This window comes from Pongo abelii, chromosome 1, assembly GCF_028885655.2.
Source record: "Pongo abelii isolate AG06213 chromosome 1, NHGRI_mPonAbe1-v2.0_pri, whole genome shotgun sequence".
Lineage (NCBI taxonomy): Eukaryota > Metazoa > Chordata > Mammalia > Primates > Hominidae > Pongo > Pongo abelii.
This window is the reverse complement of record NC_071985.2, coordinates 43,044,135-43,069,668: the sequence shown is the minus strand read 5'-3', so window position 1 is coordinate 43,069,668 and position 25,534 is coordinate 43,044,135. Positions and strand designations below refer to the sequence as shown.

General features: G+C 52.0%; 2 protein-coding genes and 1 long non-coding RNA gene across 12 annotated transcripts in view; 2 read left to right on the top strand and 1 right to left on the bottom strand.

Annotated features, from left to right (window-relative positions):
• Nucleotides 1-7,196, top strand: part of SRGAP2 (SLIT-ROBO Rho GTPase activating protein 2) — a 252,155-nt gene extending 244,959 nt beyond the window's left edge. For 2 of the 5 annotated variants that reach the window (XM_063725571.1, XM_024238803.3), the window contains exons 22-24: nucleotides 1,381-1,705; nucleotides 2,343-2,437; nucleotides 3,794-3,929. In XM_063725571.1, coding sequence (XP_063581641.1) covers nucleotides 1,381-1,705; nucleotides 2,343-2,432 — 415 coding nt within the window. In that variant the 3' untranslated portion in view covers nucleotides 2,433-2,437; nucleotides 3,794-3,929. Of the gene's footprint in view, nucleotides 1-1,128; nucleotides 1,331-1,380; nucleotides 1,706-2,342; nucleotides 2,438-3,793 lie in introns of those variants that run through there. The other 3 variants (XM_009238566.4, XM_024238793.3, XM_063725575.1) reach the window with 2 other exon arrangements.
• LOC134761665 (uncharacterized) lies at nucleotides 329-10,966 on the bottom strand. The gene is made up of 2 exons (XR_010140628.1): nucleotides 10,886-10,966; nucleotides 329-406 (listed from the first exon to the last, which is right to left on the bottom strand). It is a non-coding gene; the product is annotated as an uncharacterized LOC134761665 (long non-coding RNA).
• IKBKE (inhibitor of nuclear factor kappa B kinase subunit epsilon) overlaps nucleotides 9,461-25,534 on the top strand; it is a 29,576-nt gene continuing 13,502 nt past the window's right edge. For 2 of the 6 annotated variants that reach the window (XM_002809548.5, XM_063725589.1), the window contains exons 1-13: nucleotides 12,043-13,490; nucleotides 13,947-14,036; nucleotides 15,998-16,116; nucleotides 17,127-17,267; nucleotides 17,660-17,789; nucleotides 18,981-19,162; nucleotides 19,481-19,641; nucleotides 20,557-20,667; nucleotides 20,971-21,150; nucleotides 21,754-21,944; nucleotides 22,690-22,754; nucleotides 22,844-22,935; nucleotides 23,111-23,197. In XM_002809548.5, the coding sequence (XP_002809594.1) occupies nucleotides 16,030-16,116; nucleotides 17,127-17,267; nucleotides 17,660-17,789; nucleotides 18,981-19,162; nucleotides 19,481-19,641; nucleotides 20,557-20,667; nucleotides 20,971-21,150; nucleotides 21,754-21,944; nucleotides 22,690-22,754; nucleotides 22,844-22,935; nucleotides 23,111-23,197 (1,427 nt within the window). In that variant the 5' untranslated portion in view covers nucleotides 12,043-13,490; nucleotides 13,947-14,036; nucleotides 15,998-16,029. Of the gene's footprint in view, nucleotides 11,470-12,042; nucleotides 13,491-13,946; nucleotides 14,037-14,850; nucleotides 15,686-15,997; nucleotides 16,117-17,126; nucleotides 17,268-17,659; nucleotides 17,790-18,980; nucleotides 19,163-19,480; nucleotides 19,642-20,556; nucleotides 20,668-20,970; nucleotides 21,151-21,753; nucleotides 21,945-22,689; nucleotides 22,755-22,843; nucleotides 22,936-23,110; nucleotides 23,198-25,534 lie in introns of those variants that run through there. The other 4 variants (XM_054521902.2, XM_009238545.4, XM_009238551.4 and 1 more) reach the window with 4 other exon arrangements.

Sequence of the window (25,534 nt, the reverse complement as noted above, 5' to 3'; positions counted from 1 at the left end):
ATTTAATTCTACACATTTATTAAGTATCTACTGTTGTGGAAAGCACTGCTGGTGTTTATTCAGAGATAAAAAAGACGAGGTCCCTGATCTCAGAGCTCACATTCTGGCAAGGTAAAGACCCTGTGGACAGGTAACTGACAGGTAGCATCAGATGCTCTGAAGGTACAGAGGAGGGGGAGGGGTCCATTCTTCCTGCAACTGGAGTTAGTGGTGCAGTGGTGCCAGTGCAGTTGCAGTTAGTGGTGCCAGGGAAATCCTTGCAGAGAGGGGGTTCATTTCAGCAGGGCCTTAGAAGACTCTTGAGAACATCCTTTTTCCACTCGAGAGCGGCTGAGTCACAAGCCTAAAACTGCCGAGTGGACAGATTGACGGAGTGGCTCATACATGCCAGGTCCTGGGCCAGGCCCTGCAGGCAGAAAGATGAGGAAGACCTCAGCAGTGAACAGGACTAGGACTGGCTTAGAGCACTGTCCCCACCTCACAGACCAGCTCCTTATCTTCAGAGTCTGACCCCTTCCCTCCTTCCACCTCAACTCCTGCCTCAGCCCCCATCTCTCTTAGATTCAAGATCAGAGCTGTTCAGCAGCCATCCAAATCAGAAGTTTCATTGCCTCTTAGATTAGACGTTTTCAGATCTGATTCCAAGACCAAATGAAATTATCCAGCAGCAGGCAACACCCATGTAACTAGGATTCTGCCAAGCCATTTTGTCTGAGAGCCCTAAGTGGTCTGAAACAAATTCGCCCAGATCCAGGGTTCAGCCCAGTGCTCAGTGACTTGGGAGTCATGTAGAGGTATTTCCACACTAAGAAAACGCACAAACTGGGCCCCAACTCTGCAGTATTGCTGCCTCTTGAAAACTATTCTGCTCCATGCCTACAGAATAAGCAACAACAGCCTCTTGCCAGAGCCCAAAACAGTTACTGTCTTTTTGGAAAAAGAGACATGCTAAAATTTAGAAAAGTTAACTATCCTCTTACCAGCAATCTCGACCTCTTTGGTGATGGTAAGACCTCTTCTCCTACCTGGGGCCTTAGGTTTCTGTTCATGGCAGTTCACAGAAGGGGCCTTTCCATGAATCTCTTTCCCATTAGAAACTTTTGCTTAATCAGACATTTTTTCTGACAGCAGCTTACATCTTGACAACACAAAGCCCGTGACCACCAAGTAAGTATCCATTTCTCCTTCACCCAGCTTGGGGGTGGCAAGGGAATGAAGACATGGAGAATGCAAGAGAAGATGAAGCCGAGGAGAGAACGAGTTCTGTGTCCCTCTCCTTCCGAAGTCCCTGGGTGCCAACATCTGCCCCCTCCCACTTGTCCTGGCTTCCTTGGAGCCAGGCCTCGCTGATCACACTGCCCTTTCTGTTTGTGATTGAAGGCAAAGGAAGCGTCCAGAATCTGGGAGCATCCGGAAAACTTTTCGGAGTGACAGCCATGGGCTGAGCAGTTCCCTGACTGACTCCTCCTCCCCAGGGGTGGGGGCTAGCTGCCGCCCATCCTCCCAGCCCATCATGAGCCAGAGTCTCCCCAAAGAAGGGCCAGATAAGTGTTCCATCAGTGGGCACGGGAGCCTCAACTCCATCAGCCGCCACTCATCCCTGAAGAATCGGCTGGATAGTCCACAGATCCGGAAGACTGCCACAGCAGGAAGGTCAAAAAGCTTCAATAACCATCGGCCCATGGACCCTGAGGTCATTGCTCAGGTAACTGTGGGCTCCTGGACAGACAGCATGAGTCTACATTCATCACTACCACTTAGTGCCACCCACCTAATTATGACAGGACTTGAAACAGAACGATTATTTTGTATGTGATATACTGAGTATATGTCCACTCTGGACATGTGGACCCTATAAAACAGCTTAATAAGCAGTCTGCCTGTCCCTCTCTCCCCAGGAAGAACCTAAAGACAGAATAAGAGAAGCCTAGCTTCTTGCTCATACACTGGCTATTAGGAAGGCTGTTGTAATTTTTAAAGCCAGTATTAAGAGTATTTTGATAGCCCAAGTTTTGAGTCTAAAGACCTGGGTAGACTTTAGTGAAACTGCCCGACTGTTGAGGCTCAGGTGTAATCCCGGCCACGTTTTTATATTGCTGTGCCCATCACCATCATCCCGATTCCTAAGGCTGGTCTCTGGTACCGAGTGGGTAGATGATCAATTAAGAACCTGCACCTGGTCTTAAAGACCTAAAAAATACTCTGGCTGCAGAGAGCTCTGGTAACCAAAAGGATTTGCAGCCCAAGCCTCCAGAGGCTATGGAGATGAGCTCCCTGGTTGCAGGGTCTTCCTTCTGTGTATGCACCACACTGATGACTCTCTGTTTTCCATGAAATATTAGAGATCCAACCCCACCTCTAAAAATCCGACTACCGGGGCCACTCCAAGCAGTTCACTCAGACGTCTCTCCCAACTATATAATTTTCATTAGACCAGGTAGGAACTAAGGGCTTACTGTTGCCTTCTTATCTCAACTGAGTTGAGATTCTCCTTACCCCATCTTCCAGGGGGTGATAGAGGCTGGGCATGGTCTCTCTTGGCTTAATTGTGGTTCTCTGCTTACAGAGATGTACCTGGCAAGCCCAGTATTGAGCTACAGGCCTGAGATGTCTTGCTTTGCTAGCCTTCTATTCTGTGCCTCTATTTAAGCTCTTGGCTGCAATCTGCCTTGCGCTGCGGGAATCCTCCCAGCTCCCTCCTTGGCCAGGTGTTAATAGGAATGTCAGGAAAGGTAGACAGCTGGGACAGACTAGCTGTAGAGTGCGACTGAGGGGGGAGATGGAGTTTTTCCTGAGCATTTTAAAGGTTTGAGAATGTCATAGGGATGAGTGAAATTGAATCACTGTGAACAGAAAGCATGCATCAGTCTGTACGACAAAGAAACCTTAACCAAAGGCCTTCGCTTGGAATGTGTAAAATCTTTCCATGTGAACCTAATCCCAAGAAGAAATCCTGTGGTAGTTTGGGGGTGCCAGACACAGGTTTATGGGGAGGGAGCGGGGAGCTGGGAAGTCTCACTGGAAGGCAGCTGGCTTGCATACAAACGTTCTTTGGTTCTGCCATGAGTCCCTGGGCTAGGACTGCTGTTGGCTAAAGATCTAGAGTGTTCCATTGATTTGCAGGCAATTGATTCACCTACGTGGGCTTTGGCTCCCCCTCCTGGTCACTCTTTGGTCCCCTCGGTGGTGATGGCTGGAAGGAAATGGTTTCAAATTGGACACTGCCCTGAGTTGGGGAGCAGGGGCGGGGGGAGGTGTCTTGGGCTCCTGAAACTTTCCTCAGCCCCTGAGGAGGAAGGACTAACCCTCTTCACCTTTGGCCTTGAAGTCCAAGAGAATAAAGATCATACATCATCTCTACCACTTTTTAAAAAAATGTTTATTATGTACAATTTCAAACCTACCCAAAAGCAGACAGAACTGGATAACAAATCACCATGTACTCATCACCAAACTCCTGGCCATTCTTACTTTGTCCATGTTTCTCTTCCCCACTAGATTATATGTCACTTCGTCGATAAGTATTTCAATATCTATCTCTAAAACCTAGGGTCTCTAAAAAAATATCGATTACTTTTTCTAAAGGAAAAAAAAAATCTCATGACAGTGAAAATCCCTCCGTCCCCCTTTCCCCACTTTCTGAGCATTCATATGTTCAAGGATTTAGGCCAAGTACAATAATCTGGACATCTTACGGTCAGTTTCTTCATGCCTTGGCCTGTGTTGTTGAAACTGGCTCCTTGGGGAATTCTCCCCGCATTTGCCTCACCTCCTCCTTTTTCCTGTTTTGCAGGATATTGAGGCAACAATGAACTCGGCCCTGAATGAGCTACGGGAGCTAGAACGGCAGAGCAGTGTCAAGCACACCCCTGACGTGGTTCTGGACACCTTGGAGCCCCTCAAAACCTCCCCAGTGGTGGCCCCCACATCGGAGCCCTCCAGCCCTCTGCACACCCAGCTCCTCAAGGACCCCGAGCCCGCCTTCCAGCGCAGCGCCAGTACTGCTGGGGACATCGCCTGCGCCTTCCGGCCTGTCAAGTCTGTCAAGATGGCTGCCCCGGTCAAACCACCAGCCACACGGCCCAAGCCCACGGTCTTCCCCAAAACAAATGCCACTAGCCCTGGTGTCAACTCATCAACTTCCCCACAGTCTACTGACAAGTCTTGTACTGTCTGAGGGATAATAATTTAATTGTTCTAGACAAGGGGACTATAGGGACTGACTGTTATTAAAATCTTCCTATTTAACTAGCTTGGGGACTTCAGTTGAAAATTAGGTTCTAAGTTGTTCTTGCAGGAATTAGCCTCCCCGTCTCCCCAAACCTTGAGAATGAAGCCCTTGGTATCGCCTCTCCCTTCCCACTGCCCTCTGCTTCCCCCAGTCGTCGTAATTCAGCCAGCTGCAGTCCGTACCGTTCTTAGGTTAGCCAGAGACAGGTTTTCATTATCAGGTCACTGTGAAATCTGGTAAGGCAGTCCTGAGGACATGGGCTCAAGTCTCAGTCCCCTCAGACCACAGCGATGCCTTGACCAGATGGTTGGCTACTGCCATCCAGCTTTCAGTGGCATCTTGTTTTGGGAACTGATTATAGAGAATCATATATAGTCCAGTCTTCATTTTACATACACACACATATTTTACGCACACACATTTTACACACACACACACACACACACTCACACACATACATGTTTTTCTAGTCTCTGGCATGTGTAGCCTCTCCTGGTCATAGACCAGTCTCTTTGTAAGTTATTGTGGCAGTTCACACAGTAGCCACCAGGGGTCTCTGTTTCCATTACAAACTTTGTTGTGTCTGGGCCAGAGAACCTAGCCTTTGAAATCTCTCCATCATATGAAACATAACAGGATGGGACAATCCCATAACCTGTTTGGGGTTGGGGGCTTTCTCTCTGTGTTCTTTCCATTGATGTGAATTGGTCATTGGTGTTTGCTCTTGCTCTCCTCCATCCCCTAGAAGTACACCCCCGTCTTATTAAGGAGCTTTTAAAGTTTTTCTGAATGTATAGACATTTCTCGGGTTCCTACCTTTGTCTCTGATGGACCATTTTCCATTTAAGACATTTTCCTGTATAAGACAGTTTTATAGCTGGTTCCTTTTAGGGTAAAGAGTCTTAAGAGAGTTTTATTGTGTTTATGGCAGGTTTGGAAAAGGTAAGAAATGGGTCCTTTTTCCTCCTAATGTTTTTGGCACTTAAAACAGAAAATTCATTATTCTATTAAAAAATTAAATTCAGCTTTGCTAATCCAGAAATTGTTCCCAAATGAAAACTTGTTTTAAGTCCACCCCTTAGTTTGGTTATTTTACAAGGTTTCTCTTCAGGGACCAACAGGGGCTTAGAGAGCCTTAGTTAGATTAAAGGCAGACCCTACCTCTTAAAACCAGTTTTCATTTATCCAAACAAGGACAATTAAGGGAACCCTGACCCCACAGGCTCTCAAGTCTTCCCAAGGCCAGAATCGAAAGAAAATTAAAATTTGAATGCTGAATATTTTGGCTGTACTCTGGCCTTTTTTCTGGTTCCCTTCCAAAATGCACAAATCATACTCTTGTCTGCTCCAATTCAGTCTTCAAACCTGGTGCCTGTGGTCCTGGCCCCCCTAGCATCATGCTATCCCAGGAGTACCAGGACCAGACACATCCACAGCCAGGCTCATGGGTCTCAGACAGCAACTTGAGTTAAAGCTGAAACTCATCCTTCTTCTCTGTGTTTTCTTGTTTAAAAGCTGCACTTATATTTTAGCCTTATTATTTTCTGTAGTTCCGGAGAGATGGTGAGTTGCCATTCAGGTAGGAGAATCTGAGTTTTCTTATCTTTGACCTAGAAGAGATTCTTTTTGGACCAACCTGCGAAATTGGTAGTTAGATCTATGGAAAGTGGTAGGATTTTTTTTTTTCAAATCCTGTGCAAAGGAAAAGAGGCGCTTTGTGGGAAATCACTAATGAGAAGGCTAACCTGCAGCACCAGAGAAACCTTTCCAAGTGCTAGGCGGGAGAACTGAAGAACTCTTTCAGTGAAGTGAGTCAGCCTAGAAGAGGCAACCCACAGTCTTGGTTTTTGTTGCTGTTTCCTGACCTGTTCTTGCCTGTCACCTGGGCCTACACAGGTCCTGAGCCAACAGGGGGCTTTCATACCCAAGGATCTGTTTCCTTGCTGAAAATGAAACCCCATCTTTCACTTTACATTCCTTTCAATCCAACTGATCAAAACTGGTACCCACACTTGCCCTTTCTCCCTCTCTCCAGCACACTCCCCTCTAAGAAAGTAAAAGCAAAGCTTTCTTAATGGCAACGCTTTGGGCCTGTTCTGTTGCTCCTGCCTTATTTCTCTTTCAACCCTGTACATGACTTGTGTTCACCATCCCCTTGATCAGTGTCCATCCGCGCTAATTTGCATCATGAACTGAACAGTGTGTGAGTGGTCACCTACTAAACCCAACTCTGGGGGCAGAGCTGTCTTCCCCATCTCTGGTGCTCCTAACACCTGTGAGATGGTCCTGTCGAGAGGACTAGGAACCGATAGGAGGAGAGTCCTTCTCAGCAGAGCTCACTGCAAACAACTGGAATTGAGGTTGCACACTGTGATTTTTACACCGAAAAGCCAAAAGGAGCTGGCCATCCAGGGCCTAGGGAGACCAGCCTTTCTCAGCTATGCTTGCCGAAACCAGCATGATGCTTCAAAGAGTCCTGCTCCACCCCTCATGGCATGGATCCTTTTCCTGGTGTGGACTCTGAAGGGTCAGTCTTTGGGGAAGAGAGGTGGGGTGGGGCTACTAGCATCCCAATTTAGAAAATAGAGGAGTTTGTAGCCAGCAGCCTGTAAACTGGAAACACTGGTCTCAGCCAACCTCCTCAGGGCGCCCTGGCTTCTCCCCAAGGAGATGAGGAGCGGTGATGCCAGCACCGGGATGCGCAGAGCACTGGAAGGGCTGGTGCAGATCTACTTCCCGTGCGGAAGAGAAGTCACATCTTCGAGGGAATCGCAATGTTGTGGCGTCTGACTTGTATGTCACATTTGTGTAAAATGGTATATTCTTTAAAATAGTGTTGATAACTGGAATATTGTATGTATGCTTGGAGATGCTTTGTGTGAACCTAAGACTGTCACTTAACAGATGTTGGATTGGGGAAAATCCAAAGCACAACTTCAAAATAAAATACATTTTTAGGTTTCGATGCTGCAGTTCATATCCCTTCTCTCCTCTCTGAAATCTCTGATTCAGGACTTCAGCTGTCCAGGAGGGATTTTGATTCGTCTGTGCTAACAGAGCCCTGCCTGGCAACAGAGAGAGCAACGAGATGACCTTACAGCCAGCCACCTTCTCCCTCCCCACCAAGGCACAGCACACTTGCATTTAGAATGGGAGGTTTTTTCCCCAGCATTTTCATTTAGCCTGTGTGTGGATTCTCACAGGTTTTGTAGAGCGTCTTCCAGCTCACCATTGGACTCCCTGTTGCCATGAGAACCATTTCCTTCACAGAATCCACCTTCCTCGTTTTCAATAAGGGCTGTTGTTGTTTCTATCTCTAGTCAGATTTCCTCACTTCAGGGAGTGGGGCCTAAGAAGTTGCTTAGAAACTTGGCAAGCTGCAACCGAGGGTGACTAGAGATTCTCTTTCTTCCACAACCAAAGCCCTGAGTCATTCTGCCCTTGACAGCCCCCTGCCTTTGGGAGAAAAGCTGACCAATATGCTTGTGCTGTTGGTGGGAGTGGGAGATACAGGTGATGTTTTCTCTCCTACAGATTGTGAGTCTAGCAGAGCTTAAGTTCAAGGGTGAAGTTATTTCAAGGTAACAACTTCAAACAAATCCTAGAGCCTTTAGGGCCAACACTTACTTTTAACAGGCTTGTTCTAATGCCAGATGCCCCTGGGGATGGATCATATCTCTCCAAGTGGGTACCCTGTGTTCAGTGGTAATGCAAGGAATCCTACCCCCAGCTCTAGACAGAACACTTTACAACCCCTTTTTAGGTTTATCATCCCTATCCGTTATTCGTATACCTTTTATTCAGCTCTGCTATGCCCTTCCAGCCTACTGTCTCTTCCCTTGCCCTGTTTTCATGGAACAGCTACATCTTGAGCTTCTCTTGCTGGGCCATTGGCCTCGGGTAAGTCAAGGCCAAGGCTGCTGTGCCACTCTGTGGTAGGAATGAGTTCTCCCTGAGTACAGGGAGAATGGGGATGGCCAGGAGCACCCCATAATAGCTGTGACATGGAGCCAGATGTGGAGCCAGTTTGTAGGCTGTGAGCAGGGGACCAAAGAGCCCCTTTTCAGAGGGTCCTGAGGCAAAGGCAGGCTATGCTTTTTAGGTCCTCTTTATCCATATATGGTTCTTTTTATCTCATATGTCCTGATGGGGGCTGGATGGAAACTAGTGGCAATGAACACTGTCAAAACACAAGTCCATTCCATCCAGATAGAAACCAAAAATGGAGACCAGATGTATGTGAATTTAGGAAACAGTCTTTTAAGGCTATCTAACCTAAATGTTTATATCAAACTTGTCCAACCCGCAGCCCAGGATGGCTTTGAATGTGGCTCAACACAAATTCATAAACTTTCTTAAAACATGGAGATTTTTTTGCAATTTTTTTTTAGTTCATCAGCTATCATTAGTGTTAGTGTATTTTATGTGTGGCCCAAGACAGTTCTTCCAATGTGGCCCAGAGAAGCCAAAAGATTGGAATCCCCTGATTTATATTCATAGGTATATGACGTTTCCTTTTACTCAGGAGTTTACAACCTTGGCATATTACATATACTAAAGACAGTCATTTAGTCAATCAACATTAAGCTTCTCTCTGTGCAAGCACTGTCATATGGTACTGAACAGAAAAAAAAAAACAGGTAATGGAGCTTTCTAATGAGGAAGGACAGATAAAGAAGCAAAATGAGTATTACTCTGAAAATGAAACTGTAATAAGATAGGAGTTGTTCAGGAAATGAAGTATTCTGCTTGATCTGGCAAGGCTGACATGACTGGTAGACATCTAAGTGGAAATATCAGGTAGACCCTTGGAGGTATGAATTTGGAGTTTTGGGGGTAGATAATACCTGAAAACGTATTAGGAGCTATTACATTATAGATGTATTCAAACAGAGATTCCCAGGAAGAGCGTGGAGATGGAAAAAAGAGAAGGTCCCGATCATTAGAAATGCAGCAGAGGGGCAGGGCGCAGTGGCTCACACCTGTAATCCAGCGCTTCGGGAGGCCAAGGCGGTGGATCACCTGAGGTTGAGAATTTGGGGCCAGCCTGACCAACATGGAGAAACCCCGCCTCTACTAAAAATACAAAAAAAAAAAAGTAGCTGGGCGTGGTGGCACATGTGTGTAATCCCAGCTACTCAAGAGGTTGAGGCAGGAGAATCGCTTGAACCCGGGAGGTGGAGGTTGCAGTGAGCCGAGATCACGCCATTGCACCCCAGCCTGGGCAACAAGAGTGAAACTCTGTCTGAAAAAAAAAAGAAAGAAAAGAAAAGAAAAGAAAAAAAAATGCAGCAGAGGAAGGGGGCCAGCAAAGAAGGCAGAATGAGCAAGTGGCAATGGCAATGAGGTAGATGGCTGGGAAAGCACAGGGTCACAGACAGCAGGAGAGGACAATGCTTCAACAAAGCGGGGAATCTGCTGTTGAATGCCAATGGGGTAAGGTGAGGCTGGTGTAGAAAGGGAATCATTGGTGACCTGGACAAGAGCATTTTCAGCAGAGGGGGAATGAGTCCAACTGGAGTGGGTTAGGTGGCAAATGGGAAGGGAAGAGGCAGTAACTTGACAACTCGTTGAATGGGGAGAATCGAGAGACAAGGGTAAGATGGGCAGTGCAGAGGTGCATTTGTTTGGTGGGGTAGGCAGGACGCAGTAGAATGGGAAGAATGAATGTGCAGGAGAGGAGAGGGTGAGCTGCAGGGCACAAGCGGGAGGGTTGGCCATGGCCAGTAGAAGAGGCTCAAGAAGAGGCACTTCCTGCTGTCGCGTGGGAGGGAAGGCCGGTGAGTACAGACACAGGGCAGGCAGTGGATGTGGGGGAGGAAATGAGGGAGCTCCCTTCGGATTGCTGCTTTTATCTAAGCAAAGTTTAAGGCAAGGTCCTTAGCTGACAGTGTAGGAGGGAACAGTGCAGAGGTTTGAAGAGTGAAGACAATGAGAGAAACTCTTGCTTTTCCTCGAAGAGAGACGACACTGGCACCGGCGCCGATTTCCTTCAGTGGCCTGGATGCTGCCTCACAGCTTGTCCCACTGCTTGGGGCCATAGCAGCAAGCCTGGCTGCAGCGTTTGTCCCTCCTTCCGCACCCAAAGCTCCTAGCCAGAGCTGACCCCTGAAGGTGACAAAGAGCCGGGCTCTGAGACCTCGTCGCTCAGCCCTTTGCCCTTGTGACTGAGCATAGCAGATACGCATGGCCTGGCAATGCCCCCCAGCCTCTTCCATATGCACCCCAACCAGTACCCGAGTCCTTTCCCCTCCCCTTTGAGGCACTGGGCTGGCGATTCAGCTGTGAAAAACCGGCCCGGGCCCCTTAGGGGAGGTAAAAGAAATTATTATCTTTTCAGAGCAGACCAGGTGCCAGGAGCTTCATCTCATTTTACTTTCAAACCAGCCCTATGAGAAACGTCAAGTGATGTGCTAGAGTCATCCACAGTAGGTGGTAAAATGTGAACGCAAACCTCCATGGCAATGGAGCTAGCCCCTGCCCTTCCCACTATACTTTCGGCCTCTTTGTAGAAGTCACATGAGATTTTCTTTCTGACAGCTGCTGTTAAGGGCCACCCTCTTCCGCCTCTGGTCCTTGCACTACCCTTGGATTGCCACTTCTATTTCTAGGACTCCTCAGAGCCACTTGGGAACACGTGGTGGGGACTCTTACAGACTTCTTCTTCCCTTCTGGAGCCTGCCAGCTCCCTGCACCTTCTCGGATGCAACCGGCTGTGCTGCCCGGCTGGGGCACAGGCAAGACATTGCTTCACTGTGTCCACACAGAGGATGTGACCTCACAGAGGATGCCCAAGGAAACTTGATCTGTCACGGCATATGGCTCCAGGCCACCTCTACCTCTCCCCCTTTTCTCAGCCTCAGTCTGGCTCTTCTCATGCTTCTGTGCCTCTGCACGTGTGCCCACAGCCTGGAATTCCATTCCCCCAGCCCCCTCTCCTCTGCCTAACTCGCCTCTTCCTAAAGTCTGGCCAAGCAACCCTTCTGGAAAGCCCTTCTTGATCACCTTCCTCCTCGCTGCCCGTCTGCCACTCATAGCATCTGCCATGCCATCCTGGACCTCCAGGCTCCTGATGTGATGCCTAGCCTTTACGTCCTCAGCACACAGTGCCTGCCTCATAGTAGATGCTAGACACATGGTAGTTTCCTTTGAATGTGCTAAATATGCTGGGAAAGAGATTGATGGAGAGAGGAAAGTAAGAGTGCTGGTGAGGACCCAGCAGGTTCATCAGGGAAAAAGTGGGTAAACATTACGGATCCTCTAAGTTATGTAGCAAACCTCGGTGCCCTAAAGCAACAAAGGCTGATTTCTCACCAAAGCCAATGTCCCTTGTGGACCAGCAGGGGAACTCTGCTCAAGGACCCAGACTAACAGAATCACACTGCCAGAAAGCAGAGCTCTGGGAGGGTCTTGCATCAGGAAATAAATGCTTTGGTGGGGAACTCACATGCTCCCCCTATCACAAAGTAACTAGGATGTGCAGTTCTCCCATATGCCAGGCAGGCAGAAACCTGGGAAGACTAGGCTGGGTGCAGTGGCTCACGCCTGTAATCCCAGCACTTTGGGAGACTGAGGCAGGTGGATCAGGAGGTTGAGAGATCGAGACCAACCTGCTCAATCCACCTCACCAACCACACAGTGAAACCCCATCTCTACTAAAAATACAAAAAATTAGCCAGTGGCTCACACCTGTAATCCCAGCACTTTGGGAGGCCGAGGCAGGTGGATCAGGAGGTTGGGAGATCGAGACCAACCTGTTCAATCCACCTCACCAACCACACAGTGAAACCCCATCTCTACTAAAAATACAAAATGTTAGCCGGGCATGGTGGTGCATGCCTGTAGTCCCAGATACTTGGGAGGCTGAGGCAGAAGAATCACTTAAACCCAGGAGGCAGAGGTTGCAGTGAGCCGAGATCATGCCACTGCACTCCAGCCTGGGTGACAGAGCGAGACTCCATCTCAAAAAAAAAAAAAAAAAAAAAAGCAAGCTGGGAAGACTGGGTGGAACATGAGGATCTCAGGCACTCAGGCACATTCCTCCTGGTCCTGATGTGAGAAGCTGCAGCAACTCCTCCAGCTGGAGGTGTCATGGGGAGTTCTCTTTATCTGAGCACCAGGCATTTCTCAGCTCTGCTCCTGTTCTAGTGTCACTGTGGGAGGGGTGGGGCTGGCGGAGGAAACCACCAGGTGTGGCCATGGGAAAGTCCCTCCAACATTCTATAGAAACATGGAATTTCCTGGTTTTAACCATTTCACATCCAACTGCCATCTCAGAGCTGACCAGAGCAGCACAGACCCCTCCAGCCTCGGACATTTGATGCGGGGCATCGAGTCCTGGCTGGGAAGTTGGCACCTGGGTGCCAGCCCCAGCAGTCTCTGAAGAGCATGGGTAAATTACTGAAGTGTGTGGGCCTCCATGCTTTCAATGCCTTTCTGTAAAACGCTTTCCAAGTTCCCAAACAATTCCAAATATGTCCATGTCATCCAATCAACCCACAGAGTAGCTGTTACTCTGCGGGTGAGTGAGCTGGCTGGGAGGGGCTGCGTGCTGTGTGCTCAGGTCACACTGGAAGGCACCAGCTGGGTCCCCGCGCTTGCTCTCAGACCTCTGCAGGCCTCCTGGGAAGGTGACTCAGATCCAACTTCTAGGACTGGATCGGCATAGCTCCCACACTTCCTTGGGGCTCCTGGGTGTGGGAGCGTGGACTTCCCAGGCAGCTTTCCACTTAGTTAACTTGCCCAACCTGCTCTGTTGACTCTGGGAAGAGCCCTGAACTTCCCTGCTCCAGTGAACTGTGGAAGATGCCAAAATAGCACCCAGCTGCCCATCACGATTACCAGAAGGGCCCCAGTTCCTGGCTTCTCTGTGGCTCAGACTCTGGTCCTATTGCCTACCCTTGGGAACTCAGAGCATCCTCTTTCTCTTTTCTGCTGAGCTGGTGGCTGCACTGAGTTGCCTCTGTCTCTTTAAGAGAGAAAGAGAGAGCGAGAGATGGAAATCAGGAAGTGTGAGAGAGCTGAGAGCCAGGACTCAGTGCTGAGCTTGGTGTCCCACCGCCGCAAGAAGGCAGGGAAGAAACCCACTAGTCCCAGCTCCTGGGGTGGCACAGACATTGCAACTGGCCCTGCCTGTGGGTCCTAGGGGCCCTTGGCCACCAGGAGGCTAAGAACACTGCTCATGAATGACAGCGAGCCCTGAAAGCTCTGGGGGTGCCACCCAGTCCCACAAGCCTGCATCCCCTGCAGTGGAGATGGGGTGAGTGTGCAGCGTGTGGAGGGGGCAGGGGTGGAATGAGGAGCCAGGCAAGGGGCAGCTGCAGGGCAGCTCAGCCGGGTGCAGGGGTGTGGGCTTGTCGGCAGCAGTGCTCTCACACAGAGCGTTGTGTGTGGCATGGAGGTGAGCCACCACGGGCCAACCACAAGCCCTCCCTGGGCTCTGCTTACCAACACCCGAAGCCAGTGATCAGCTCCCAGTGCCTGCCCTCACCTTTCCCGGGGTCTTTCTCCCTGGCCAGAGTCTCAGGAGTAGGAGACGCTGGGAAAGGCTCCCTGAACAGTTTGGGAATAGAGCTGGAAACCCCCAGCCCAGCCCTGTGGGGGAAGGTGACAAACAGGAAAGAGTTAAAGGGCTAGGGCCGGTGGCCTTTGATGGAGGCTGAGAAGCAACTGCACTGAGGGGCGCCTCTCATCCGCCCTCCTCTTTCCGGTGTAGCTCAGCTCCTGGACGTGCCACAGACAGAAAGCATAACATACGCTCGCCAGGAAGAGCCTTTGCCTGACTCAGGGCAGCTCAGAGTGTGGGGTAAGTGCACTTGGCCACAGCAGAGCCCTGAGGAGGGAGGGGAGGGGAGGGGAGAGGTGGGTGGGTGGCATCTCACATGCTTCACTGTCCGCTGCTCATTCATCCAACAACTGGCTGAGGGCCGCTGAGCCCTTCTATGCACCAGGTGCTTGGGGTGGTGGGGGGAGGATCTGCAGAGCGTGCAGAGTTGAGCCAGATGTGCCCCAACCAGAGCTCCCGGGCACAGAATCCAGGGGCACACCGCCTGTCTGGGGCTCTGAGCTTTGCACCTCACTGCCTATTATCCCAGAGTCTTCAGCTGTTCCTTGCCCCAATATCAGAGCCGTTGGCCTTGATTTCAGCCTGCTCTGCTCCAGCCCCAGCCCCCAGACCTGCTGGCTGGCTCCAGCCTCAGCGGGGAAAACCAGACCCACTCATTCATGCTGAGCTACTGTGTTGTCTTCAGGAAGCTTCTCAGTATCTCAGTTGCTTCTGTGTAATGTCCACTCCTACCTGATCTGAAACTAGGAGTTGACCACCAATCTCTTAAAGGGGCCTCTGGCTCAATGAACTGACATTATCAAGGATTTGCATTTTTAGAAAAGATTACACAGAGAAAAAGTTCAGAGCGAAGGAACATAGGATTCCAGGCATGGCAACCCTCAGTTTGAGAACCTGTAAGATGTTAGGACACGAAGATGCCTTTTCTAGTCTAGCATTATTTAAAAGTATTTAAGTGGCCAGGCATGGTGGCTCACAACTGTAATCCCAGCACTTTTTTGGGGAAGCCCATGTGGGCAGATTGCTTGAGCTCAGGAGTTCAAGACCAGCCTGGGCAACATGGCAAAAACCCATCTCTACTAAAAATACAAAAGACAGCCAGGTGTGGTTGTGCACGCCTATGGTCCTAAGCTCCTCAGGAGGCTGAGTTGGGAGGATTGCTTGAGCCCAGGGGGTGGAGGTTGCAATGAGTCATGATTGTATCACTGCACCCCAGCCTGGGTGACAGAGTGAGACCTTATGTCAAAATGAAACAAAGAAAAAGAAAAAAGAAAGTATTTAAAGGATGGTGGCCCTTCTAATGCTTCTGTCCCCAGGTATCCCAAAAAGGCCAGCCCTGGCGTTATTTTTCAAAGAGAAATTGAGTTTAACTTCTGAGGATACACTTTCTGGTACTAATTGCTTTAGGAGAACCAGGCTTTGGAGAAAAGATGAGGACAAAGATGGGAAACAGAGTTGTAGGGGGTTTCAGATTCTCCCAATGGCTGAATGATGAATTTTGCCTCCCCTATACCCTGCTCTCACACACACACACCCACACCCTTCTCCCCAACCCCCTACACACATACACACACTCACACACACACACTCACACATACTCACACACACACACACACACTCTGAAGCAGCCCCATCTCTTTTGGAGCAGTACTGGCCCAGCTGTCAGCTCACAGCAGCAGGAAGTGGTGGGCCTGGCAGGCAGGCCAGCGGGGGCTGGGGGAGTGGCTCTGGACTCATGTTGCAATCCTGGAGATTTGTGGTGGTGTGGGAGATGCTGCCTGACCCTGGGCCCTTCCTCCTATACTGTTTCTGCTTCCTGGGACAATCTCAAGCCTGGATCCCAAAACCCCCGAATCTTCAGTGCTGGGGAGAGGTGATAGAGACATGAGGTTTGTCTCTGCAGAATGACCTGCCTGGGGAGGGGCTTCAAGGGGACTTGGGGAGCCAGGACAGGCAGCAGGTGGAACAGGTGCTGGCTGTGGGCTGAGGGCTCAGTGGGGGCCCTCTTGTTGTGCTGTGCGTCCTTTTGGGGAAGTTACTTAACCTTTCTGTGCTTCACACTTCCCCCGCTCCCTTGCTTGTGGATTGGCCACATGGAGCCCTTCTTAGGGTAGCCTTGGGGCACAGTTACAGGTCAGGCCACCAGTGGCCACCCTGTGCCAGGAATGGAATCCTGGGCCCCCAGCATGCTCTTTCTCTAGGCAGAAGGTGACCAGCCAGCTCAGGGCAGGAGATGCAGAGCACAGCCAATTACCTGTGGCACACAGACGACCTGCTGGGGCAGGGGGCCACTGCCAGTGTGTACAAGGCCCGCAACAAGGTAGGAAGCAACCCTGGCCAGGCCCTGTCCAGCCCAGCCTTGGCCCCCTCACGCCTCAGAAGCTGGCCCAGTCAGCCTCCAGTGGGCATTGAGGGCAGTGGGATGGGGACCTCTGGATGTTGTGCAGCACACTCACACTGTGGGTTTGAGCAGAGGCATAGGGAGCTGAAAACGGCTCCTTGAGAGGATGCCTCTCTTGGGCACGAGTTGGGGCAAGAGAACTGTGAAGTAACAAGGCAAACATCCAAGGAACGTAACAGCAAATGGGATCTAGGAATAGCAGAGCGGGGAATTAGGCCTTGTTTGGATTTATCCTACGAGAATATATGAGATGATATCCACTCTGTCTTACTCAACAGTGGTAGCCGGCTGGGCACAGTGGCTCACGCCTGTAATCACAGCACTTTGGGAGGCCAAGGTGGGCGGATCACGAGGTCAGGAGATCGAGACCATCCTGGTCAAGATGGTGAAACCCCGTCTCTACTAAAAATACAAAAATTAGTCAGGCATGGTGGCGTGCACCTGTAATCCCAGCTACTAGGGAGGCTGAGGCAGAGAATCGTTTGAACCTGGGAGGCGGAGGTTGCAGTGAGCTGAGATCTTGACACTGCACTCTAGCCTGGGCGACAGAGTGAGACTCTGTCTCAAAAAAAAAAAAAAAAAAGAATTGGAGCTGTACAGACCAGGTTCCAATCCCTTCCCTGCTGCTAACCCCAAGGAGTGTTAGCTGCCCTGTGATGATTGTCAATAGCAATTGTAATAATGACAACAAGCCATCCCCTGCAGAAGATCAGAGTGTCAGGATCTTGTCACCTCCCAGTGCTGGACTGTCTACCCCTTGAGAGGGAAAGGAGGTGCGGATGGGAGCCCCCATCCAACCAGGCTAATCTCTGGGGTTGGGCTGGCTGGAGAGGCTGAATGGAGGCCCAGGAGAGGGTGGCTGCTCCCCTGCGGGAGTGGGGCATGTGCTAATCCCATGCTGTCTCCCACTGCTCCCTCCCCAATGGCAGAAATCCGGAGAGCTGGTTGCTGTGAAGGTCTTCAACACCACCAGCTACCTGCGGCCCCGCGAGGTGCAGGTGAGGGAGTTTGAGGTCCTGCGGAAGCTGAACCACCAGAACATCGTCAAGCTCTTTGCGGTGGAGGAGACGGTGGGTCCGGTGCTTGGTCAGAGAATGGTCTTGTCCTTGACCCTTATGGTCTGGGGAGAATCAGGCCACACAATAACAGAGATTTGGTCCCATGCTCATCAGCAGGTCAGAGACAGCAGGCGAATTGCAGAAGGGAGCAAAGGGTGCAAGGGTGTGGTAGTGGTGCACGGGAAAGGAATGATGGACAGAATCAGTACCTAAGCAGAGAGGGCTTCCTGGAATAAGTGACTTTGGATTCCATTGTGTGGGATCGGTGTGAGGCCAAGGAGGGAAGGCCAGGCCGGAAGCTGGGACCTGGAGAATGGGGGATCTGGGCTCCAGGCTGAGCCACTTCTTCCTGGTGGGTGGGGAGAAGTGCCGTCCTCAGGAGCCCCTCTCTGTCCCACCTACAGGGGGGAAGCCGGCAGAAGGTACTGGTGATGGAGTACTGCTCCAGTGGGAGCCTGCTGAGCGTGCTGGAGAGCCCTGAGAACGCCTTTGGGCTGCCTGAGGATGAGTTCCTGGTGGTGCTGCGCTGTGTGGGTGAGCCCCTCCCTGTCCCTGCCTCCACCCTCAGACCAGCAGCAGGCCTGGGACAGATGCTGACAGGACTCAGGTGTCTGACTCCTGCTAATCATTTCATTTAAAATTCCAACTTAAAAATTAAACCTAAAAAAGATTGTACACCAATGTTCATAGCAGCATTATTTACAATAGCCAAAAGGTGGAAACATCCTAACTGTAAAAACAAAATGTAGAAGGTACCTAAAATAGAATATTATTCAGTCTTAAAAGGAAAGAAATTCTGACACCTGCTACAACATGGATGGACCTTGATGACATTATGTTAAGTGAAAAAAGCCAGACACAGAAGGACAAATCCTGTATGATTCCACTCATACATTCCTAGAGACAGAAAGTACCACGGTGGTTTCCAGGGGATGGGGGCAGAGGAGAATGGGGAGTTGTTTAATGAGTACAGTTTCAATTTTTAAGAATGAGGCTAGGTGCAGTGGCTCATGCCTGTAATCCCAGCACTTTGGGAGGCCCAGGTGGGCAGATCATTTGAGGTTGGGGGTTTGAGACCAGTCTGGCGAACACGGTGAAACCCTGTCTCTACTAAAAAAATACAAAAATTAGCTGGGCGTGGTGGCACACGCCTGTAGTTCCAGCTACTTGGGAGGCTGCGGCATGAGAATCGATTGAACCTGGGAGGCAGAGGTTGCAGTAAGCCGAGACTGCACCACTGTACTCCAGCCTAGGTGTCAGAGTGAGACTCTGTCTCCAAAAAAAAAAAAAAAAAAAATTGGAGAATGAGAAAAGTTCTAAGATGGATGGTGTGATGGTGGCACAGCGGCGTGGGTGTGCTTAGTGCCAATGAAGTGTACACTTAAAATTGGTTAAAATGGGAAATTTTGTTATGCATATTTTACCATAATTGAACACCTAATCAAAAGAAGTAATACAAAGAGGGGTGCTGCCCTTGAGGAGACAGAGCCACCATCCCTCTTGGTTTCCTAGAGAATCCAGATGGCACCTCCATACCCTAGTGTCCTTGAGATGCCCTCCTAAGCCCCATGCGCGTCTCTGCCCTTCTGCCTGTCCCGTGGCTCTATCAGCCCACGGGAACTCCTGTCTGTCTGGACACAAGGACAGCCTTCCCACCAAGATGAGCCTCAGACACTAGACTGTCCCTGGCCAGAGCCAGCTAGTGGCCTCCCCGTCTGTCCCCAGTGGCCGGCATGAACCACCTGCGGGAGAACGGCATCGTGCATCGCGACATCAAGCCCGGGAACATCATGCGCCTCGTGGGGGAGGAGGGGCAGAGCATCTACAAGCTGACAGACTTCGGGGCCGCCCGGGAGCTGGATGATGATGAGAAGTTCGTCTCGGTCTACGGGACTGAGGAGTACCTGGTGGGTGAGCTGCTGGAGACCCGCTGCCCCACGCTGAGGGCTCCCGTTGCCTTGTGAGCCCCTCAGAGCCCCCATGAGGGGGTGTGGCCCACCTCCTGCTTCCACAGGAGTTATGTCTCTCCCCTGTACCCCAACCAGAAGAATGCATTCTGTTCTCTAAGATGGAAAAGGTGAGGCTGACACCCATTTTTAAGATGACAAAGGAAAAGGATTTGAACAGTTCTGTTTTCACCTGCAGGCGGTGAAAGGGGGTCTGACAGGTCTCAGGCCTTTGCCAGCCCTCCTGCTTCATGGCTGCGTTCTGGTTCTCTCCGGTAGCATCCCGACATGTATGAGCGGGCGGTGCTTCGAAAGCCCCAGCAAAAAGCGTTCGGGGTGACTGTGGATCTCTGGAGCATTGGAGTGACCTTGTACCATGCAGCCACTGGCAGCCTGCCCTTCATCCCCTTCGGTGGACCCCGGCGGAACAAGGAGATCATGTACGGCGGGCCACAGGGCAGGGAATGGGGGGGACTGGCAGTCCCCTGCCCCTTCCCCCACCGCTCCTTGCTGTGTCTTCTGGTCCCCTCACACTCCACGGCCCTCCTCTGGTCCACCCCCCACCCAGGCTCTTTGTGGATCTCTTTTTGTTAATCATATCAAACAAGCAGCTGAGCTCTGCCCAGGGCTGATGGGAGTCTGTGAATATGCCCTGTGTTAGTTCGATGCTTCACTCTAGCCCTCCGCTCCCTTACTGCTCTCCTTGTCTCAACCGAAGCTCAAAGAGTGACTTGCCCAAGGTGGCAGAGCTCACCAGGGGCAAAGGTGGCAGCTTCCTGTTCCCAGGTCCAAGGTCTTTCCACGGTTTTGTGCCGTCGGACAGGGAAGTAGCAAGTGGCTGGAGACAGTAGCGGCTCCCTCTGAGCACACCGCCCGGAGCAGAGGAGATGTCGGCTGGCTTAGTGGAAAGGTTGCTGCACCCGCCTCAGCCCCAGGGTCCAGCTGTGTGGAACCTATATCAGGCCCACAAAAGGGGCAGGAGACCAGCATGGATGGGGGTGGTCAGGAAAGGCTGGACTCTGAAGGGAGAGAAAGAGGAGGAGAGGATACTGGGGCCATGCATAGCATGGGCAAAGGTGTGGAGGAGGCTGGCCAGGCTGAGGGAAGTGTAGCAGCGGGGAGAGGCAGTGGACAGGGCAAAGGTGTCTCTACCTGAAGCAAAGGGCTCCAGGAGGAGTGCTGAGGGAAGGCGCTCTCACAGCTGAGAGCCAGGTCTCTCACACTCCATCTCTCAGGCTACTTTGGGGTGGCTGGGTGACTTGAACCTGTGCTCCGAGCCCTTTGTGCTGAGTGTGTCGTTGCCCGGCAATGTGATGGCTGGGGATCCCGCTGACCCGGCCTTGCTCCCCCCCCAGGCACCGGATCACCACAGAGAAGCCGGCTGGGGCCATTGCAGGTGCCCAGAGGAGGGAGAACGGGCCCCTGGAGTGGAGCTACACCCTCCCCATCACCTGCCAGCTGTCACTGTGAGTGGGACCCTGCTGGGGGGGGGTGATGCTGGAGTCTGAGCCGGGTATCACTTCTCTCTGCTGAGCCAAGACTTCTCAGGCCTGTTCCAGCAGGTTCCGGGCATGCTGCAGGCTTGGGCACACCACTTTCCCATCTGGATGCTGGAACGAGTTCTTCCAGCTCTTCCTCCCCAACCCACCCTGCCCCACCATCTTGGTCCTAGCTCTTCAGGACATTCTCTTAGAATGCTCCTATTGCCTGCTTAAGGAGGATAGGTCTGGGCCCCCGCCCCTGACAGTCTCCATGTCCTGGGAGGGCAGGGGGCTGCAGAGCCAGCTGGTGCCCATCCTGGCCAACATCCTGGAGGTGGAGCAGGCCAAGTGCTGGGGCTTCGACCAGTTCTTTGCGGAGACCAGTGACATCCTGCAGCGAGTTGTCGTCCATGTCTTCTCCCTGTCCCAGGCAGTCCTGCACCACATCTATATCCATGCCCACAACACGTAAGTGGGGGTGAGGGAGGGAAGCAGTGAGAACCTTCTCTACCCAAGCAGCAGTGCATGTCCAAAGCAGCATCTCCCACAGCATGTTCTGAGGAGTGTGTACATAGGAACGCTTCCGGGTCCAAACATAGTTGGAAAAAGACTAGTTCTACAAAGTTAAAGCTAAACAGGTTTTCTTGCATGTACTTCAGAGAGTCAGTATATTTTCTAATGCTAATACGCATTGTACATCTGAGAATTGTGTGTGTGGGGTATGTTGGCTGTACATTTCCTAAAGGTACTTCTCATAGAACCCTTGATTCCTGGATAATTTTATAGAACTAGGTAAATTTTAATGGCAGTGTGACAGAAAGAGGCGCAGAGGCAGAGGCTGGGTATTGGGACTCCTGGGACCTGTTCCCACTCTGTCTCCATCACTATAAGATGTGAACTCTCCCCTTGGTCTCTCCACCCTTGATGACAGAGAAAACCACCCCCGTCCCTCCCTCTGCAAAACAGAGCCCTGTCTATGGGCAGTGCTTAGCTGGGGCTTAGGCCACCCTAGCCCCCTGCCCTGCCTACTGACACCCCCTGCCCTCTGCTCCCCACCACGGCTGTGTCTAGGATAGCCATTTTCCAGGAGGCCGTGCACAAGCAGACCAGTGTGGCCCCCCGGCACCAGGAGTACCTCTTTGAGGGTCACCTCTGTGTCCTCGAGCCCAGCGTCTCAGCACAGCACATCGCCCACACGACAGCAAGCAGCCCCCTGACCCTTTTCAGCACAGCCATCCCCAAGGGGCTGGCCTTCAGGGACCGTGAGTAGAGCCACCCGGGCTGGATCTTTCTCCTCCCCACATTTTCCTCTGAGACAGGAGTTTGCAATCCAGGCCATTGGTTACTTTTCTTTGTGGGCGTTTCTTTGGGGCCACAGGGAGCAGGAGGCAGATGTGGGTTCTAATTCTGCAGACGCCTCTGAGATGCCACATGACGTGGGCTGGTGGCTTGACCTCCCTGGGGCTTCCCAGCATCCTCAGAGCTGTGGAAAGAGCTCCAGTGGAAACAGGGAGATCTGGATTTAATGCACTTTCCATAATCTCTGATTTGTGGGGAAGCCTCAGGCAGTTTGTGTTGGAAGAAGCCCAAATCTGAGCTCCTGGAAAGAAGGGAAGGGGGTCAGGGGTCCAGAGCTTGTGCCTTTCTCCAAACTCTGGCAAAAATGTCCTTTATTCTCAATTGAATAATTCCAGTTTTATCTTCTTTCTCTAAGGCTAGGAAGGGGTATTCACCTCAAAACCTGTGGACAAGAGGGTGATTTAGTCCATTTTCGGCTCTTGGGCATGAGGAGGTAGTTCTCAAAGGTGGCCACAAGGTGGCAGTGTGGCAGTGAGGAATCACAACTTTAAGTGCGGCTGAGGCTGGCAAGGTGGGAGGCTCAGGGCGAGTTGTGAAGCCTGAGGTGGGAGATCGGCAGTAAGGGGTGAGTGTGAGCTGGAAATAATGAAAGATGAGCCGACCCAGCACCATATAGGCAGGCCCCTCAGACAGGGTCTTTGTCTGCAGCTGCTCTGGACATCCCCAAGTTCGTCCCCAAAGTGGACCTGCAGGCGGATTACAACACGGCCAAGGTGAGGGGCAACCCCCAGGTGGCGGGGAGGGGCATGACCCAAGGGTAGGAGGCGTGGGACCTGGCCCTGCTCACCTCTGTGTGTTTCAGGGTGTGTTGGGCGCCGGCTACCAGGCCCTGCGGCTGGCGCGGGCCCTGCTGGATGGGCAGGAGCTAATGTTGCGGGGGCTGCACTGGGTCATGTGAGTAGTCATGAGGGCTGGGCACAGAGGGGGAGGCGGGCAGGAGGGGGAGGCGGGCAGGAGGGGGAGGCGGGCAGGAGGGGGAGGCGGAGGATGGTATCCTGGGATGCTGTCTGCATGCACGGTGCTGAGTCCCCTAATCAAGGCAGCTCTGACCCAGTCTCCCCTTGGACAGGGAGGTGCTCCAGGCCACATGCAGACGGACTCTAGAAGTGGCAAGGACATCCCTCCTCTACCTCAGCAGCAGCCTGGGAACCGAGAGGTGGGTGTTCGCCCCAGGCCAGCTGGGACCTCTCAGCCTTGCCCTGTCTGCTCCTCACCCTCAATACTTCCAACAATGCACCTCTCCTCCCCAACCCAGGGCTCCTGCCTTCCCTGCCCTACTAGAATAGAGGGCACCCACACCCTATCCCTTATCACCACCTCACCAAATAACTGCAACGGCTCCCCCAAAACCCAATCCCTCACCTGCGGGGGAAGGGGCCCATGGGGGCACAGACTCTCCAGGTACCAAGGGGGCCTCCTTATCCCAAGAAGGGGCTTGTGTCCTGCCAAGTCCTTCTCTGAATGATTTAGAATGCTCACCCTATGCCAAGTGCCAGCAGAACTCTAGGGGGAGGGCTCACACCCACACACAGTCCCTGGATGTGACCAGGGATGGAGATCCAGGTAGTCTCGTTCTCCATGCCTCATCTCCTGCTTTCTCTGAGTCTTCAACTTATCCTTGCCTTCCTTGGGTTCCCTGCCGCAATCTTTGGAACCCCACTCCCTCCACTCCCTTGTCTTGGGCTAATAAGAGGGGATGGGTTGGAAAAAGAGAGAGACCTGGCAGGAGGAAGCCAAGTGGAAGGGTCTGGAGACGGGGAATGTGGGAAGACTTCATTGGCCAGAGCACGATTGAGAAGTAGGCACAGCACCCCAAATCCTGGAAGGCACGAGGCCATGGTACGGGTGAGGGTGGGAGCTCTGCAGCCTAGGGATGCCACTGGTGGCGGAAGTCTTTGGGGACAGAAGATCAGAGACTGCCCATATGCCTGAAGGCCCCCTCCTCCCGCCACCCCCCAAGCCGTTGTCCTCAGGGAGCTCCAGGGAGTTTCCCAGCTGTGGGCTGACTCATGCAGCCCCAAGTGCCTCCTGCTTCGCAGCAGCAATGCAGTTGATGGGGCAGCTGGGAGGTGGAGGAGCAGGGAGGAGGAAGAGGAGCATCTCCAGATAACAGGGATGGAGTCTCCATCCAGACTGAGCCTCTCTCAAATGGTGACAGAGAGTGGGGTTCAGTCAGCAGAACTGCAAGTGAATCTCCTTTGAGCAGAGCTCTGTCCAGGGCACAGAGGGGGCTCCAGGGGTAGATGTGGCATCCTGTCATTCAGAGAGGCCCATGCTTCCTCCGGAGCAGCTAGCCCTTCCTGGACAAGTGAAGGCTGATGGGATTGTTGGGTAAGAGGAGATTTGAGATGGGTAGAGGCAACCTTGGAGGCCTTCCTGAAAGATGAGGCTCTTAAGGCCAGAAAGAAGAAGAATGCCTCAGGCAGGAAGGTCTGTGCAGAGACAGAGAAGAAAAGGGCCCTGTTCGGGGGAAAGGAAGGGATGCTGGGGAGGCTTACTGAAGCCTCAGTCACGATGGCAGATAGCCCAGAGCTAAGCCAGAGGCGGACAGAGGTGGAGGTGAGGAGGGAAGGAAAGAATGCATAGAGGCCCTGAAGGAGTCCAGCTAGAGGGAGGTTGGACCCCAATAAAACAACCAGTAGAGAGCCATTGTAGATTCTTGACTTAGAAAGATGTGTTTGGGAAAGCTTTTTGGGTGTCTGTCTGCCCACTTGCCCTGGATGGACAGGCATGGTGGGGAGTGGCACGCTGGCCTGGGTCTGGCGTCCTGGCATCCTGGTGTCCGCTGGCTGCTGTTCCCCTGTTCTGGCTCTGCAGCCTCCTCCAAGGTGGCCTCCGTGGTGTGTCTAGAGAGCTAGGGTCAGGCGAGTGCCTGCTTTGAAGCCTATTTCAGCCTTCCATCAAGGAGGAGGATGGTGAGAAAAAAACAGTTGTGAGCAGGGAGCCAGAGGGCCAGGTGCAGCCTCTTCTCTTAGTCTGGGTGTGGCTCCAGCCCATTGTCACCTTCCCCTACCTGGGCCTCTGTGTCCTCATTTTCAAAATGAGAGGGTTGGATGATCTCTGCAGCCTCCCAGCTCCCACATGTTGCAAGCCTATTCTTGCCTGAACATCCCTAGACCTGTAGATTCTCCCAAGGTCTGAAGACACTAGCTCCACCCGCAGTGGAACCAGGTATTTTCATGAGCTGAATGTCACACTGGAGGAACCCAGCACCTCATGCCAAGTGGCCCACCTTTGCCCAGCCTGGTGACTCACCTCTCCCCCAGTGTGCGTCTCCTGCCTCAGGTTCCCCAGGACAGCTCCTTTGGCAGAGCAACCTTGCCTTTGTCCCAAAGCTCCCTGGCCCTCCTGGGCAGCTGCTGCCATCCGGAGGCACTGCTCAGGCAGCCAGGACGGGCTTTGGGAATCCTGGGGCTTCCCCCAGCCCCACCGCCAGGTAAGACATTCCAGGCAAGACTTCATCTCCGAGGTCCCTTTTGATCCCTATGAACAC